Source organism: Pinus tabuliformis, chromosome 4_2 (assembly GCF_031772625.1).
Source record: "Pinus tabuliformis cultivar Carrire ecotype Pingquan chromosome 4_2, CPIR1, whole genome shotgun sequence".
In the NCBI taxonomy this organism is placed as follows: Eukaryota; Viridiplantae; Streptophyta; class Pinopsida; order Pinales; family Pinaceae; genus Pinus; species Pinus tabuliformis.
The window spans coordinates 329,798,319-329,818,075 of NC_142304.1; the positions used below are offsets into that span (position 1 = coordinate 329,798,319).

Genomic DNA, 19,757 nt, shown 5'->3' on the forward strand with positions numbered 1-19,757 from the left:
TACTTGTTTTACGAAATAAAATCCCTCCAAGAAAATAAGAAATCTCTCCAAGCATGGACATCTCAAACTTGACCTTCATATCGGCTACAAACTGGGATGTTAGTAAATCTAAATCACTAGAAAATATAATATCATCAACATAGACAACCACCACTACCAATTTTGCATTATTAGATTTCACACATAAATTACTATCAACTGCCCCTCTTTTGAAACCACACTTGCTCAAGTAACTGTCCAGCTTGGAATACCAAGCCAGTGGGGCTTGCTTGAGACCATACAGGGCCTTCTTTAGCTTGCAAACATAATCTGGCAAGGATCTACTAGCTAAAAACCATGTGGATGCTCTATGTAAACTTCTTCTTGCAACTCCCCATTTAGAAAGGAAGATTTGACATACATTTGACATATCTTGGATTTATTGAAACAAGCAAATGCAAAAAACATTCTAAAAGCCTCTAATCGAGCAACATGAGCAAAAGTTTCATCAAAGTCCAGACCTTCAATTTGTACATAGCCTTTGCATGCTAATATTGTCCTGTTCCTTACCACTTCTCCACGCTCATTCAATTTATTCCTAAAGACCCACTTAGTTCCTATTACAATCTTGTTTGTTGGTATAGGACCAAGCTCCCATGCCTGATTTTTCTCAATCTGGTCCAATTCTTGATATATAGTTTTTAACCAATTATCATCCTCACTTGCCTATGCAAGATCCTCTGGTTCCATCATTGATAATTGGGCTACATGCACTTGAATAGGGGGATTTATTATTTTTCTTCTTGTCTATACACCTGTGTTTAAATCACCAACAATTTGATCAGTTGGGTCGTGATTTGCACATACCTTGAAGGATATTTGGCTTGAGAACTGGAGGGCTCTTCATTGTCTTCATCCAAAGATGGCTCATCTTTCTTCTCATCATCGTTGACAAGATTAGGGGAGCTGATATTTATTAGATGATTGACTTCAAATTCAACATATTCACCCACTTTGACATCAATATAATCAACAAACTTCTTTGTATTCTTATTGTAGCATCGATAGCCCTTGCTATTATGAGACTATCCAAGAAAAATACCTTTATTAGCCCTTGCTTCAAACTTACCAAGCTTTTTAGCATTCCTTTTGATGTAGCATTTGCTTCCAAACACTCTGAAATGCTTGGCTGTAGCAAGTCAGCCATACCAAAACTCATAGGGACTCTTATCACTATTTCGTCCAAAAAGAGCTTTGTTAAGAATCACTATTGTTGTATGAATGGCTTCAGCCCAAAATCTCTATTGAGCATTTCTTTCTCCCATTGTGGCTCTGGTTAACTATTGAACAAATATATTTTCTCTGTTTACTACACCATTTTGTTGTGGAGTCTCTACTATAATAAAATGCGTTTTGATGTCATGTTGCTTGTAATAGTAATCAAAACATTTTGAAATAAACTCACCTCCATTATAAAATCTTATGCTTCTGATTTTATGGCCAGTCTTATTCTCAACCATGGCTTTGAAGTCCTTAAACTTCTCAAAGGTTTCAGATTTCCCTCTAAGAAAAGAAACCCACATCATTCTATTGAAATCATCAATAATAAGCATGAAATACAATTTACCTAAGCTTGTTTGCATTTTTTTTGGGCCACACAAGTCCATATGTACTCACTATAATGGCTTAGTTGATGAGCTATCCTTGGACTTGAATGGTACTCGAGCTTACTTACCCAACTAAACAGACTTGCAAATAGTATTCTTCAGATTTAATAGCTTTGGCAGATCTTTGACTGCAAATGTTTTTTCCCAATCTGACTATCTAATCAAAATTCAAATGCCCAAGTCTCCTACGCCACAACCATCTCTCATCAATCTTCGACAAGAATCACCTCTATGTTTTCTCTTTCAGGACATAAACATTGCTATATGTTCTCACAACTTCAGCTACTACTTTTCGAGTGTCTGCAAACTTGATTTGATAATTTTTAGCCTTGAAAAGCACATCATATCTTTGATCACACATATGATACACATTGAGTAGACTATGCTTCATCCCATCAACAAATAACACATTCTTGGCTTTACCTCTGCCATTTGACAGACTAATAATTCCTTCTCCAATAATCTTTCCTAGTGCATTGTTAACAAAGGTTACATTCCCTTTTTCTATGGGTTTCCATGTTAAAAACTTGCTTTTGTCTCTTGACATGTGTCTAGAACATCCAGTGTCCACATACCAATGACTGCCATCATTCTGAGCATACAAAACAATGTTGCACTACTATGAATTCTCCTTTTCTTTCGAGACCTTGGGCTCCTAGCTTGTTTGCCCAATAATTGGTTCAAGCCTCTTACTCTTAAGTCTACAATTTGTGCTCTATGCCCAAAATTTTGGCAGTTAAAGCATTAAATCAAATTATTCAAAGGAGCAAAGGAATTTTTGTACCTAGTTATGCTATTCCTATGTTTGATTAATTGATTTTGTTAATTTCTTCTTCTTGGTCTGAGCTACCTGTAGGATAGTTTCACTCTACAATACGCTGAATTGTGTCCATAATTAGTGCATGTAAAGCAATGCCTTGGAAACATGTTTGCATACCTGGGAGAAAATCGATTTCTGAACATTGGTTGGGTTGATATTTGTGCATCTCGCTTTGTCTCTCCAGCGTTTCTCTTTTGCTAAGCAAAATTTCTCTTCATATTACATTGATGTTGCTGCTGCCTATTGGGTTGCACACTCTCTTTTTCTTTTTGCTATTATGTTGACTCATTATTGGTTGCTTCTTTGTCACCATTTACGGTTGCTTGCATAAAAGGAAATTGGTTTCTTTCCCTTTAATTTTTTTGTTGAGTTAGATTCAACTTCAAATCGAAGGCCACTTCAATTTGTGGAGACTCTTTGTGCTTGCAAAAGCTCATTCAACTTATCAACCCCATTTCCAAACTTTTGTTTGAAGCTCACATGGATTTTCTCCTTTTTCAAATCTTTTCTCAACTAAACAACTTCTCTTTCCAGGCTCTCACATGCTTGACTCTTTTCATTGAGCTCTCGATTTAAGGTTTCTTGAATCATCTTACCTCTTTGATCTACAAGAGTAATGGTTCCATAGCTTCAACATTTTCTTTGATTAACAACTCTTTTTGAGATTTATTTTTCTTTCTCAACCTTTCATCTCTTCAAGAGCACTTACCATCTCTCCTTCTAAGTCTGCTTCAGCCTCTTCATCATCAAAATTGATGGCTTCAACTTCTGGATTGTCTATAGCCACGGGCATGAATTCTTTTATGCTTTCATCATCATTGTCCTCATCAAAGGATTCACTGCCTTCACTTTTCAATGAGTTGGCTTCTTAGGTGTAGAAGCTCTTCTTTTTGGCCTTCTTCCTATCTTTTTTCACTTTCCTGAACTCTTCTCTTGGATCATATTCCTTCTTCTTCTTTTTAGGACACTTGGAAGATTGTGACCAGCCTTACCACAATTAAAGCATTTAAAAGGTCACTGACACTTATACTTTCTTGAGCCTCTCTTGAGATTCCTTATGAATTTGGCTTCTTCTTCATCTAATTCACAACAAGAATCAACATGCCCTTCTTTGGGCTTCTTATCTACTTTGAATGTTGAATCTTTTGTTGCGGGGTTCCCATTTTAGATTCTCACCTCAAAAGCAATCAGTGTACCAAGTAGTTGGTCCAAAGTGAGATTCTTTAACTCATTCATATCCTCAATGGCTAAAACTTGTTAGAAAATCAGAAAGGCAAAAATATTTTCTTATATAGATAGTTACTTGTGATTTTTTTATCTTTATGTTCTTCTTTTATCCTTTAGTTCATCAAGCAATTACCAAAACAATAGCACAAAGATCACAGGCACCAAATATAAGCAAACAATCAGGGAAAAACCCCTATCTAGGGGAAAACCCAATCAACAACTCTTCCTTCGTAACTTCTTAAGATCATCCAAGACTCTTCACCTAGACCCGGACTTCCTCCACACCAAGTCAACCCTTTCTTCCTTCTTGTAGATGATAACCCTTCAATAGCAACTTCGACCTAGCAGCAACTTCGACCCAACAACTGGCAGTAGCAGCAGAAACAACAACTTCAACTTGACAAGAAAGACGTCGATCTTCCGGAGGAATCCACACAAGAGAGATAGATAGCCGAAAATTTTGATTTTCTCTTTTTCTTCCTCCTCCTCCAACTTTGCACTCCTTTTGCCTTCCTTTCTTACTTCGTACTTTTCCAACTCTTTCTTCTTGATATCGAACTTGTGACAGAGAGAGAGTAAATTCTCCAAATGAATTCCAACTGCTCCAATATATAGGCTTCTAGTGAGGTCGAATTACCCAGTTTGAGGTCGACTTGATATCCTTGAGGTCGACTTGGTGTGCAAGTGACATATATCTTATTTACTCAATATTAATTCTTTTTACATGATTCAAAAGCCCAACAAGTGTCTCTTTTAATGGACAGTGACTCTAATGACTCCAAATAAATCCTAGAAGTCCTCAATGGGGAATTTGACCTAAAACATGATGACCCAAGCATGAAACCCATGCTTTAATAAGTCATAATAATAATAATATATTTTTCGTTCTTTTAATAAATACATTTTATGAAGACCGAACCTAGTTACATTCTTCAGCACTCCCTCTTAACTAGGGAGGTATTCATAATAACAAGTACAATGAAGATCTCAAAACATATGAACTACGAAGAGTTTAGGCATCGCAATGCCATGGACTAGATTCCTTACCAAAGAAATCTATCCAAGGTTCTTCAATAGTTTAGGCACTTATGGTGCCACATACTAGATTCCTGACCAGGGCAATCTATCTGGGTGGGACTAAGATGAACTAAAGCTTTCAACCTCTCTAGATACCATCAGGCTTACTTGCTAACCATCAACCCAAGGATCCAGGTGCATATCCAAGGTCAAAGCTCTATGACCAATTCCACCCTCCCTACTTTGGGATCTAGACATCAACACATAGTGCCGACCTGATGTCCTCCCAGGCAATGTGTCTCACACACAAAGCCTGAACATATCAAATCTCTCCCGATCAAACAAATCGATAACATCAAGCATGCTTCCAAAACTTCAATAGATTCACCTAAACAATCACAACCCTAATTAGTAACAACCTTTCAAATATTCACAAACCTTTGGGGTCTTCCAACTTCTTGATGCTGCCACAAAATTAATCACAGTAGGACTTCGGGGTTTTCCACACAAAACTTGACAAAGTTTTCCTCAATCATTCAACTTCCTTTGCTACTTCACATGCAACAACCAAAACCAACTTTCCTTCTTTTAGCAGCACCTTAATATGCATTCTCCAATTACTTCAAGGTATCCATCATGACTCTAGGATGTCCTCCCTCTCAACTCGAGAGATATACTGCTTTCTTTATCCAAACTCCCTCTTAACTTAGAGATCAACATTTTTTCTACGACATCAGAGAATCTTTCATGGCTTCCATCCTTCTTATAGGAGTCATCATGACCATCATTATTCATATAACTTTCTTCATCATGCTTATCAAATCAACTGAACATCTTCACCATCTTGAAGATTATGTACCTGCACAACTTAGATAGCAAGTACAACCAAATCTATAGAAGCGTGAAATTAACCACATCATACAATAATGGAAGCATTAGACTTTATACATCAAGTTCCTAAACTTAGTCAAGTTCATGTTATGAATATAATTCATATAAAAATAATAAATATAAATATAAATATAATAGTAATAATTAATAAATAATTAACTAATGATTAGTTAGTTAGTAATGAAGAGGCATGTCTTAGAGACATTAGCATTCATGAAAGGGCACCTGCCTAGGGTATATAAGCAGGCCCTCATTCTCACTTGCAATCATCTCATATCTTACATCAATTCAATATACAGTTACATGTCTTACAATGGACAATTACGTCTTTGAAGTATTTTAAAGATTTCCGTTGCGTATACGACTTTTGGTCATTACACCATTCGATGCTACAAAAACTAACACATCTTAGTCCCACCCGGATGGAATACCTTGGTCAAGTTTCTAGTCAGCAACACTGAGTGTGCTAGAACTCTTCATAGTTCATTTTGGAGATCTTCCATGTACCTCTATATATATGTAATTATGAATACCTCCCTAGTTAAGAGGGAGTGTTAAAGAATATAACTAGTGTCAACCTTCATAAATGTATTTGAGTCATGATGTAATTTATTTATCAAAATAAAGAAAAAGAAATTTTGTTATTAAAGAAATTGACTTATTAAAGCATGGGTTTCATGCTTGGGTTATTCGTTTATAGGTCAAAGCCTCCATTGCAGGCTTCTAAGGTTTATCTCAAGTGCCTTTGTCCATTTCATAATGTAAAGAATCCTTCTTGGGATTTATTTGTCAAGAAAGAAAATTATTTTAATGTAACTTAGGTCTTCTAGACCTCCTCCACCAAGTCGGCTTCACACTGGACAAGTCGACCTAAACTAAGGGGCAGAAACACCTATATAAAGGCAACAACTCGACCTCATTTGGAGCACTCACTCACCAAGTTTGATTTGTATCTTCTAGGCTAGAAAAAGTGTGAAATTCAAGAAAGAAGAGGAAGAAGGTTAGCGAAAAGGAAGGTCTCTCTCAAGCACTGGAAGCCGAAATTCTCTCTCTCTCTCTCTCTCTCTCTCTCTCTCTCTCGTGTGAATTTGCTAAGTTATTGGAGGAGTCGACACTGTAGTTTTGTTGTTGGGTCGAAGTTTTATTGTTGGGGGTCGAAATTTTGTAGTTGGGATGCAGAATTTCTGGATCGTTGTTGGGCTGAAACTGCTGAATAAGAAGAGACTACTAAATCATCTTGGAAGGCTCACTTGGTTGAGGAAGAAATTTTGTTGGTCTAAGGTGACAGTTTATCTCATTCTAAATCTACTGAAGGAAGAGTTCATTCACTGGGTTTTCCCCTACATAGGGGTTTTAGCCCTGGCTGAGTGCCTACATCTAGTGTCCATGATCTTCATGTCTTTTCTTTGATAATTGCTTGATGAGAAGAAGTTAAAGGAAGAACACAAAATAAGAACATAATAATATCACAATTATCAATATAAGAAAATATTTATGCCTTTCTAGTTTTCTAACAGAAGAAAGGACTATTTCTCCATATTCTCACTCACACGTGTGGCCTACGGTTTCTGCAATAAGATCGAGTTGAAGTCAAGAAGTTGCAGGTCTAAAAAAGAGGTCGATAGAGAAGTTGCAACTACTGCAAAGCGAGTTTAACTGAAGTTGAATTTGTGAAAGAGAAACTCATCAAGGAGAGGTGTTGACTTGGTCTTAGAATTCGTCAATTGAAGTTCTATAAGAAGAGAATAATTCTTGTGGGTTTTCCTCTCAAGAGGAGAGGTTTTGGCCCTGGATGATCACCTATATCTTGTGTCCTCTTGCCTTATTGTTCTTTATGGTTTGGTAGTTATTTGATGATAAAAGCATTAAATATAATCAACTAAAAGAAGAGGTTAATTAAGTTAAGTAAAAGTACATCACAAGCAGTTATGAAGTTAAGAGAAACCGCCTAATTTGTTGCCCCTAGATTTCTCAACATGGTATCATAGCTAAGGTGACGAGACAAGACAAGAAAACGCAACTTGTAGGACCATAAAAAAGGGATAGGATGAAAGGTCAAGACATCAAAGAGGGCATCAAACCATCAAGAAGAGATACATAAGGGCCAAGAAATCTAAGGAGCATCAAGAAAGACTACCCATCTCATCTCCAGGATCACAACATCTGCAAGCAACAACAAGAAGACCTCAAAACCCTAACTCATTGGGTTCCACAATTTAAGTATTCTAGGGAAGCTCACACATCATCATCAAAGAAGAAGAACTACAAATCATCATTATCATCCACTCAAAGAAGAATGAAACAACTTGAAGCCTCCATTTCATAGAAGCAATAAGGGGCATTGCCATCATCATCAAGGAATCAAGGTGATCTCCCTCTCGTTGAATCAAGGATCACTTTTTCAAAGCATTCTTGAAGAACAACATCATCAAGAAAGGCGTCAAGTTGAAGATTTCATCATCTAGGAGTATCTTCTCTTGACAAGTAAGTATCTTTATATCTATGTCTAAATATATGAAAATGACTTCATTTTGCAAGGAGAGCAACAATTTGTTGGGTCATCGAACTTCCTTGTATGGAAAAATAAAACAGACTTAATCCTCATAGAAAATGAAGTTATTGGTCATGTCAATGGTAAAGTCTCCAAACCATCACAAGAAGAAGTTCAAACACTAATGAAGTATATGAAAGGGGAAATTAGAGCTCAAAGGATCCTTATAGAATCCATCACGGATCCCCCTAATCCTTATGTAGCAAAGTTGGAGACATCAAAATAAATCTATGACAATCTAGTAGAATTGTTCTTCGTAAGCACTGCTGGAGAAATCATATCTTTGAGAACCAAATTATACAAGATGAAGATATCAAAGGAAGAAGGAATAGCCTCATACTTGATGAGGGTGTCACAAATAAGAGACCAACTACAAGAGTTGGGGGAAATATTGTCCAATAAAGAGATGACCACGGTTGTGCTCAATGCTTTACTGAAGGAATGGGGCAACTTTGTATCAAGCATTTATGAAAAGAAGGAAACTACCCCATTCAGTGAACTTTGGTCATTATGTAAGATTGATGAAACTACGTTAAAAGCAAAGAGTGATGTTGGAGCAAGTGAACAAGTTCAAGCATTTGTTGCCAAGGCTAGCAGAAAAGGAAAATTTGGGAAGTTTGGTCCTCAAAAAAAGAAGATCAATATGTGAAAGATCCAATGCTATGGTTGTCAGGAATATGGGAATTTCATGAGAGATTGTCTGAAACTCAAGAAGGACAACAAGAAAAGGAAAGAAAGAATTGAAGCCCATATCACCGAAGAAGTAGAAGAACTTAAGGAGAAGAAATCCAAGAAGGAAGGGATAGATCTTCACTATTAAGGTCTCTCATATACGTAGCAAGGAAAAGTAGGAGGTGAAAATACCTCTACCATTGTTAAAGGAGTATTGTCATATAGAAAGTGTTATAAGTATGATAGGATGCATCATATTAGGAGATGGCATCATATTTAAAGCACACTATTGAAACAAGAGCTCATGACATCATTAAAGAAGCTTGAAAGGGTAGCTGAAGTAGAAGTCTACATGGATAGAAATAAAGTAGCTCTTGGTAACCTTATTGAAAGCATAAGTAGTAAATATGAAGAAAGTCATCTAGCATGATAAAAGACAGAAAGAACTCATCATACATCATCATCATTAGAAAGAAGCATTCGCAAGATGAGGATAATCAAGATCCTCCATTCGAATCTTCATTAGAAGGTTCACCTCTACTTGGAAGAAGCAAGTGTTTCATTGATCATCCCACCTTGTGTGGGATCCATTGTTTAGAAGGATGATGTTATGATGGCAAAGGAGTGCACATGTCAAAATAGTTGAAATACTACCAAACAAGGAAAGGAAGTTGCCAATGGAAGTCTATATGACCAAAAGAAGAAAAGAGGTATGTATGTATGTATTTAATAGATTAAGTCGCGTCATCATATAGTTGCAGGTAGCATGATTGAATGCCCTATCTCATGAGCATGATGGAAAAAGAAGAATTTCTTCTTGATGCATGAAGGTATACACATTGAACTAGTTCACATATTGATAATATGTCCTCATATGGAATATGAGGTAGTTGACAAGATGAAGGGACTATGTATATAGGTTCCTAGGGTACAATATGTGAGGGAAGGAAGAAGGATTCATGGAAAAGTTGCAACTATGGTCACATAAGATAAGGAATCACATCTGATGACTAGAAGGATCTAGCAAGACATCTCCATGGGAAGGTATGAAGACCTTGACAAAATTTGTAAAGGAGACCCTTGACATTTAGAGTCTTGGAGATGTGCTTATGAATGTGCAGGATGTTAATTTTGCAAGCAAGCAGATGTCATGATGAAAGACCATCATAAAAGGTAACTTTGATTTAACGTTCATTTTGGTTTTTGAACAACATTTGGTTGGGTTGAAACAAGGCTACCGAAAGAGAGTTGTAGGTGTCTCCTGTTAGCGCTCGAATTTGGCCTCAGGCTGAAGAAGGCAAAATCCAAGGCAACATCAAACCACTTAGCCTCGTAGCTAGCCCTACGAGGACAGGAGAGGGCTCTCTCCGGGTCTATCTCGGCAAAAGGTCTTCAAAGGGCTGAGATGACCAATAAAGAACACTGATTTTAGGCTAGTAAACTGAGAGGGAAAGTTTGATTTCAAATTTTTAGGGTTTTGTTGGAAAACTGAGCACGGCAATTTTGGGTGCAGGGATGAGACACAGTGTTTGCAGAGGTCTTTTTGGGGCAAGGTAGGAGATTGTCTTGATGCCTTTGAAGAAAGTGAATGGATAGGTATGACTGGTGAGGAGCTAAGGAGAGCAAGAAACCATCAGGAGTTCTCCTTAAACAGATGAAAACATAGATATTAAGCAAACTTAAAGGCAGAGCATATAAACCATGAATTCTACCTTAACACTTCATTTACTTAATTTGCAGAAGAGAAGAGTAGGAAAATGATACACATAACAAACTTACAAGTACATGAGAGAAACACACTATCAACACAAATCACCACAGGAATCCCAAATAGCGTTGCAAAACCCTGGTCTTTCCTTTGCCAAAATTGCAGAGATACAAAGAGTAATACAGTCTAAGCTTATCCCTCAAGAGTCCAACCATGAAAATGACTAAGAAAATACATAATATAGGCAAGCTAACACATTCCCTTGCCCCTAGGGGTCGAGCTCATCATCCTAGGAGCTGTTTCAACCACTTCTAAACTGAGCACTACAATCTAGGCAATCAAAACAACTTGCCTCTATAAGCTAGGAAACCAATTCATTCATTAATTTTTTGCCATTTTATGAATGAATCTTCTAAAATAGGTAAAAAAGTGTCATGTCATCATGAAAATACATTAGTTACATCAAAGAGGGTGAAAAATCCCATGAAAAGTCAAGACTAGTCAAAAGCTGCGTTGTCCTGAGCTGTAGATGAAAAACTGGCAAATTTCCCTGATGCGTAGCGCGCCATTTCTCCACGTGTAGCGCACCTTTGAGCCCACTTTTGGGGCACTTCCCGGCATCCAAATGAGGCTCAGGTGGGCTTGTTGGAAAGGTCTGGATGTCTACTCTCCAGCCCAAGTGGAATTTCTCAATTTGGTGCCCATTTGCCCCTCCAAAAATGCAATCTCCCAAGACTGCTTCCTGTGTGTCCAAAAAGTGGCAGAAGGTCATTTTTTGCTTGTTTTTTGACCTTTTGGGGGCCCAAACCTCAATGAAATGTCTTGGCAGTGGCTGAGCAAGTGTAATTTGTCATGACAAATCCAAAAATGCAGAGTTTTTGTGAAATGGACCTCCCCATCTTCAGGGTAGCGTGCGGCGCGCTACGCGTTGAGGGCAAAAACATGTTTTTAGCAAAAAAAATTCAAAACTGACCAAAATTGCTCCAAATTTCTGAATTTTGAGCTGGGGGTGTATCATTGAGCACCATGCTCCTTCAAGGAGGCTTCAGCCAAAATCTGAAGTGGATCGGGCCTTTTTCTCCGTTTTAGTGCCTTGGCCAATCGTCCTTTGAGTACCTTCATTTTTGCTTTGCACACATGCATGCGAGCCCAATAATGATTCTTCATGTGGCAGAGCATATCTTTGTCCCTGTTTGCCTTGGCTAACAACTTCTCTAAATGAGTGTTCACCTGAATGAGCATAGACCCTTGCTCAATAGGTGTCAAATCACTGGGTCTCTTGCGAGCCAAGTTCTGGTCTTCTTGGATCCTCCGCAACTCATCAAGAGTGTGTTCATCTTCTAACTGTTTGTTGTGCTGCTCTAAGTATTTGATTGTCCAATTTGCCATTTCCAACTTCTGCTGCAACAAGTGATTTTCAGCCTTTTGTTGCTGAATGATCTCCTTTAGCTCCGAGCTAGGAGAACTGATGTCAAGGTCAATGATGTCTATGTCCGGATCACCTGATGGTCCCTTATCAATCATGGGCTGCTAGCCTCTCTCCTGTACCTGTGCTGCTGTCGAAAGTGAGTCCCCTTCCACCTGATGTGGAGATAACACTCGCTGTGCTGACGAAGAAGGCGAGACCCCTTCCACCTGGTGTGGAGATAATACTCGCCATGCAGATGCAAATAAGGCCCTGTGGCCTCTCTGATACGTAACACATGCTGGAGTGCTGACATGCTCGGGCTCTGGAATGTGAAACTGATGTGAAGGCCCTCCCTCATCATGGACAATCTCAAGGGGTGGTTGTGGCACCGTGAAGAAGTCGCGAGAGATGAAATCCTCCCAAGCAATACCCTGCTGTGCCAACTGATGCATCACTATGATCTTGATCAGTGCATAATGATATATACTCTTGTGTTGCTGTGCGGGGTTCTTCCTTTGCACTAAGGGCACCATCCTCTCTATATTTCGGCACATGAAAAATGGAATGTTCATCATTCGTACCCGAGTGAAATGCATCAACAAACGGATATGGTACGAATATAAACGTGAAAATCTGGCCTCACAAGTGAAATAGCGCATAATGAGCCTCATCAAGGGTGCATACTCATCCCTTAGGAATCTGAAGGGAAAAACAGCGGTTAGGTGTCTCATACACCCAGGTTTGATATATGGTTGATAATGAAATCTGTCTAACTGCTGGCGCTTGTTCCACTCCTCCCCAACATTTGGTATCCCGGTGGCTTGAGCAACAATTTCGGGTGATAGGGGGAAATCCACTCCTGCAAGGTTCACATGACCATTGTGTAAATGTAGGACAAACAAGCGGACTAGTTCTTTGTGATGTTGAATTTGTGAGATCCGCTCACAATATCCAAAGCATGATTGATACTGAAAACATGTCATTGCAAGTGGACAAGCTTGCAAATGAGCCAAAGAAGTGGGCTCCTCCCTGACATGCCGACCACCTTTACCACCCTTGTGATGCCTCCTTGGCACTTCTACCTCCGGTGTTGAATCACTGTCATAACTCTGCTCATAATCTGATTCGGTTTCTGACATGGTTTTGAAGGCAAGATGGATGAAATGTATTGCTGACTTTGCACCCAATTAACTGATGTTTGACTTTTTCAAACGCTGTCACCAAGGGGACATAAATACAAGGGGATTGTTAGGGATAGGGGAACATGAGGGAATTAGGGACAATAAACAAAAATAAGGAATTTAGGGAAGGCAACATGGGAAATCATAATATTGTGGAACTTTAAGGTGGAAGTAGGGTTTGGGAATTTAGTAGGTTTTAAGGATTTTAGAGAGGAAGATTATAAAATTTTATGGGAAAATTTGAAGGAGAATGTTGATGAAGATGAGGAAAAAGAGGGATCAAAAATGGGCAACCTTGGACAGCAAAATATTTTGAAACCCTAGCACCATTAAGTGTTTAAATCTTCCACAGCAATGTAGGGTTTTGACTTCTCATTTTCATGGCATTTTAACATATTAATTTCTCATTCATCTTGCAAAACCAAAACTAGCCATGGAGGAGAGGCCTACCTGAAATTTGCTTGAGAGAAAAGAGGATTTGGTAGCTTGCTGGCGGTTTATTGGGCGAAAAACCCAACGCGTAGCGCACCTTGCCCAACGCGTAGCGCCCCTCTGGTGTGTAGCGCCCCTCTGGTGCGTAGCGCCTGAACAAAATTACACTGAGAAAATCCTGCTGATGCGTAGTGCGCCCCTGACGCGTAGCGCGCCCACCCTGATGCGTAGCACGCCCCTGAAACTGCCCAATTTGCTCAATGACTCTTGAAATCGCCTTTGCAAGGATTCACTTGGCTTGTGAGAGGCAAATGAGTTGCTAATGAAGAGTGATGTGTTTTTATAGGCTCCCTTTTGATTTTTATTTGCCCAAAACCCACTTTATAATGTTTGAGTGTTGACACTTTTTGAATTAATTGGCTCTGACTTCTGGTTTCCTTTCTTTGAAAAAAATTGATTGAAATGATGATTTCTTCTGAAAATTTTTGCAAGGATAGCTTCTAAGATGCTTTGGCAAAGGAGACCAAAGTTGCGCTTCAACATTTGGAGAATTTGAAATTTTGACAATTTTTACAAAAACGAGATAATGACCTTTGTTTTTCAAAAACAGAGTTTTGAAAACAAGGTGAAAATTTAACTGTACAATAGTGAGAATTATTGAAATGATGTTTTATGAAGGACATCCCTCTGGCCTGCTGGTCCTTTATGACCTCTCGAGGCAAAAATTGACTCAACCCTAGACCTAAGACCTCGAAATTTAAAACAAGATGAATGACCCTTTGAAGATTTTATTTACTTAAACAAACCTGAACCAGCAGTGCCAAACCGGAGGGGAATAAAAGACACAAACTCCCTCCACCAGGGTTATGGCATGCCTAACGGAATGCAACATGATCACATTGATGGGACACCTAATCATGAAATGCAAAGAGCTTTGATCTCTGGTGGAGGGCTACTAGACCGACTCTAACATCTCCTACAACCAAGAATGGATAGAAGATCCTGAAAGTAACATGACTTGGAAAAGGTAGCTAGATAAAGAAAAGTCAGATGTGGACTAGAAGATCACTTTCTAATGACGAAAATGATGACATGACTGATATGGTTCGTGAAGGAAAGTGATGGATGGCCTATGCCCTACAAGATGAAGGTTTCATAATGATGAAGATGAAATTCATGCCATCGAAAGGAGGAGCTCTATAAGTTGTTGAAGGTACCATGATCTCCACCAAAGAGCATAGAGTTGTTGTTGGAAACAAGTCCCTAGTTAAGAGGGAGCTTGGACAAGTCCCTGGATAAGAGGGAGCTTGGGTATATTCCTTTTATAAGAATGAGTATATCTTCCCTAGTTGAGATGGAGAGATAGACACATCATTCTTGTCTTCATATTGTGAAGACAGAATAGAGGATTGGGTAAGCATCTGACATTAATTCTGATATTCTTTGATGATGTGGTAGGGCATCCAAAATGTAAGAGTAGCCAAAGAGGAAATTCCTTGAAGATGTGTTATTCCAAGACAAGAATTGTCCTCAAAGGACATACCCTGTCAACACCCGGGTGAGGTATGTGCCTTGAGAGACAATGATGATGGTGTCTTTTGGTCATTGGTCTCGGCAGCATTGCACTCTGGTATTGTGGAGAGATAGAGTTGTTAGTCAAGGCCTTGCTATATGACAATGTTATTTGATATGATGAGATGCTCTAGCATAAGCTAAGGAAGTAGCTTATGAGATGGCTTACCAATCTGACTCTTCCTATGATAATTCTTCGATTTGAGAATGTCTAAGTACCTTCTATGGCTTATGAATACCTCCCTAGTTAAGAGGGAGTGTTGAAATATGTAACTGTGTGGTCTTCATAATGACATGTAATCATGATTTTATGTTAAGAGAAAAACAAAAATATTATTGTTATTTCTTAAGGCATGGATTTCATGCTCAAGACTATTTGATTTATAGGTCAAGCACCCATTTAATGCTTCTAGGGCTTGTCATTAGGTCTACAAGTCAATTGAGTCATTGTCATGTATGGAAGACCCTCTTGGGCATGTTACATATTGTAAAAGAAAATTTATGTAAAGTCAAAAGTGTAAAATAGACCCTCTAAGACCTTGTCATTATGCAAAGAACAAGTCGACCTCATTGAACAACTATTCGACCTCCAAGACTATATATAAGAGTCATCGACCTCACCAAAAGATCATTTATTCAAGCATCAAGAAGTTCGATCAAGCTAGAAGAAGAAGCCTAATACTTAGCAAAGGAAAGGAGAGATAAAGGAAGAAAGAGCGAAGCACTTTAGGGATTGTTTTGGGTCTCAATCATCTCACACATGTGAGCAAATAGACCGAAAATTATAGTCACTCTAGCAGACCAAATTTGAGTGACAAAGGGATCATATTGCAAGCCAATTGTTGAAGAATAAACAACTCACCAAGTGAAGAAGAAAGGACTATTTCTCCATATTATCACTCACACTTGTGGCCTAGGGTTTTTGCAATAAGGCTGAGTTGTACTCAAGAAGTTGCAAATCTGAAAAAGAGGTCAAAGGAGAAGTTGCAGCAACTAGAAGGCGAGTTTGACTGAAGTTGACTTTGTGAAAGAAACATTCATCAAGGAGATGCATTGACTTGCTCTTGGTCAAGGGTCATAGGTCATGGAATTCATCAATTGAAGCTTTATAAGAAGAGAGGAATTCTTGTGGGTTTTCCTCTCAAGAGGAGAGGTTTTGGCCCTGGTTGATCGCTTATATCTTGTGTCCTATTGTCTTATTGTTCTCTATTGTTTGGTAGTTGTTTGATTATAAGAAAAATAAATATAATCAAGTAAAAGAAGAACCTAATTAAATTAAGTAAAAATACATCACAAGCAGTTACCAAAGTAAGAGAAATCGCCTAATTTGTTGCCCCTAGATTTCTCAAACTCCTCAAAAATAGCTCAGTCAGAAGCCAAAATATTTGGCCTTTTAAGCAGATCAAACCTCTGTCAAAACAACCACAAACAACATGGTCAACTTGGTCAACGAAGAGAAAACCTTGCAATCAAACTTTAGATTTCAAAGGTCAAAGTCAACAATCAGTAGTAGTCTAAAGTGCCCCGAAAAATTTCGGCTTCACAGAAAAAGTTGACCTCCAAAAATCAGAATTATTCAAGTCAAACTTGGTCAACAACCATCCCAACAAAAAATTCAATGCAAAATTTCAAATTTTCCTCTATCTCTTCCCACGTGTGAACTCAGCAGCCCTACTTCAGACTTGTACAAACTAATCCAAGAAGGAGAAAGAAAAAGAAGATGCTTGATGTGATGTCCAAATGAGGTTGCCTTGCCTTGTATTTATATGAGACTTTGGAGACCCAATTTTTTCTTTAGGCCAACCTAAACTTTTTTGCACATGTGCGTTTTCACATTAAAGTATATTTTTCCATAACCAAATTAGATTCTTCCAAGGGCAAAGAGGGTCTTCTCCAAATGAAGAAGGTTGTCCAAATGAGCCGTGAAATTAACAATTGGTGGATATTGGCCTTTAGATTAAGCCACATGAACTTTTGAGTCCAAATCTAGGAATTACCAAGCCCTACTAATTCTATCCTTGGAAGAACCCCCATTGGGCTAGAGGAGCACTGGCCACAAGTGAGAAGAGGGTTGATAAGGTGATATTGCCCCCGGCACCCACCCTCTTAGCTGTAGAGGGTTTTTCACTTGATCTTTCAAACTTCATATCAAAAAGCACAGATTTTGTTATAGCAAGGACATGGAAGGATCTTCAAAAGAAAAAAAAAAATATTATGAAGACTTGAGGCAAAACACAGTGAACTTTTAGAGGGAGTGGAAGTTAGCCGTCAAATAGTCAACCCTTAGAGGGAGTAGAAGTTAGCCCTCAAATGGTCATCCTTGTGAATAAGTTAGATATGTACATGAAAAAAAATTAGTGATGTAATAAGAGCATCAAAAAGTCATAATAATTATGAAAAATAACTTAATAAGTGGACATGTACATGTCATTAATGTACATATGTTTGCAATGTATCAAGCATGTTTGTGAACTAATTCATACCGAAGTGTCACCTTGTGTATAAGGAGAGGTCCTCAAGGTTGAATTGAATTGTCACAACCAACATATAATACTTGTGAACATTATGTTAAGTACATTCCGTGGCATTTTTATTTCCTATGTATGAATGGCATTTCAATATCACATGCACACACAACTTAATTCATTGTAATCATGTTTTCTAGACTATGTAACTTAGGTGAACAAATTGCATTTTTCGAAGATCTTTATTCTTGCAATAGTTAATTGCAGTGCATTATTAAACTTGAAATACATTGGGCTGCGGTTGCTTTGTTCACCATAAAGATTTTCTCAAGAAAATGAGTTATCTAGTCACTACATTATCAATTCCAATAATATATATATCTTGGTGTATTTAAGGTCTCAATTGACATCATTATTTAGTCACATTTAACTGGAGATATAGGTTTTTTGTGTGTGGAAACTGGAAAACTAATAAAATATTGTATTTGCAATATACACAGTGCACACAGTGGGCAGAAATTTCCTATTTATTAGGTTAGTATAAAGTAATTGAATGACTTGGTCTCTCCCAGAGAAATGTTGTAAAATATACAATACATTAAATTTTTTATTTTTTATTGAAGCATATAATAAATAGAAGATAAGATGAAAAATGTTATCCAAGATTGATAAATAAATTAATTTCAAAAGGAAAGGAGTTCATGAAATGCAAAAGAGTTAATCACAATATATGCACATTATTGATAGGAATTGAAATTGTATATGAAGAAAAATCCCTATAAAATAGGACGAAAAAGATGTTGAACTGGAATAAATCCGTCTGATGTAACCAAGGGCATTTTCATCTTAGGAATAAATAGGTGTATTTTTATTTTCATTTGATGTTTCAAAAACAAGTACTAATTACCTAGCTAGTTTCAATATTTGATGTGTATTGAAGATTGAAACTACATAATAATATAGGTGTTCACTCTCAAATATGTTAGTGTCCTACTCGGCAATCTAATAGTAGTATCTATGTAATCGCAGTTGCATGTAGAAGTTACTTCGCTTATAATTATTGCCGCAATATAATGCTGTCTTCTTGTTGGATTAATGTGGCATGAAAGTTGACAATCATAAAGTATTTGCATACCCAAGACTTCTACCTTCTAAAGGATAACTATTGATATGAATTACAATGCCACACCTACATTGGAACCAATGTCTTGAATGTCATTAGATAATCACATATATTACATTTTACTCATATTAAGAGTGAATGTAAGATAATCTTGCTAGCATAACTAGTAGCTAGGTTGACCCCACTTATGTCCTGAAGTGGACTTTGTAATTCAACAAGTGGATCTAAAGGCTTAGATTAATGACATGGAACATAGGATTTCCTTCATTCATACAACCAATTTTTAAAAAATTTATGCTAGTAATTGTGGCCATCCTAGCTCATTCCAAAGAGGAAAAATTAGTTAGAATCAACTCCACAATAGAGGGATCAACTTACTAAATTTGACATAATTAATGACAGCCTCCAATGGGCCAGTTGGGCTGTAAATCATGGGCAAGTGACTGCATCACAACAAAAACAAAAGATGTTAAAAAACTGGCATTCATGTTTTGTACGGCATAGCCATTGACAAAACAACACCTTGAAAAAGAAAAGGGGAAAAAAATCATCCAAGAAACAATCTAGGTATTCAATTTGATACTATTCTCTAATACCAATGGTTTGAAACTTTGATTTGATAGATTTCAATCACTATTGCACAAATATCAAAAGGTGCCACCTTATAAACAAATGATAATAAGAAAATATACTCAACAATGTGTTGTATAATCCAAAAAAATGGGCATTAATACCTCCTTAGGGAACATGACAAGTTAAACTATTGGAAAGATATGCATAGTAGTTATGGTAATCCATGAACTACTGTATAAAGATCTACAACAGTAATCGATAGCTATTCCAAAAGACTTACATAGTTGGTGATAGTAATCAATGTTTGATGATCTTGATATAGCCATTGACACCATGTTTAACTTATATATGCTTCAAAACTATTAAAATATAGCCTCTGATCACAATTCTGGCTATAAGGAATTTGATGAGATTTAAATTGAGTATTAAATCCTGGAAACTCCACCATCAGCCGTCAAATCTATCTATGAC

The 19,757-nt window shown here is 37.6% G+C and overlaps 1 protein-coding gene across 1 annotated transcript in view; it reads right to left on the reverse strand.

The window, feature by feature from the left end:
- Positions 1-18,784: 18,784 nt before the first annotated feature.
- Positions 18,785-19,757, reverse strand: part of LOC149169286 (HAD-superfamily hydrolase, subfamily IG, 5'-nucleotidase) — a 296,089-nt gene continuing 295,116 nt past the window's right edge. Inside the window, exon 17 of the mRNA XM_089428627.1 lies at positions 18,785-19,156. Coding sequence (XP_089284753.1) covers positions 19,106-19,156 — 51 coding nt within the window. The 3' untranslated portion in view covers positions 18,785-19,105. The remainder of the gene's footprint in view (positions 19,157-19,757) is intronic.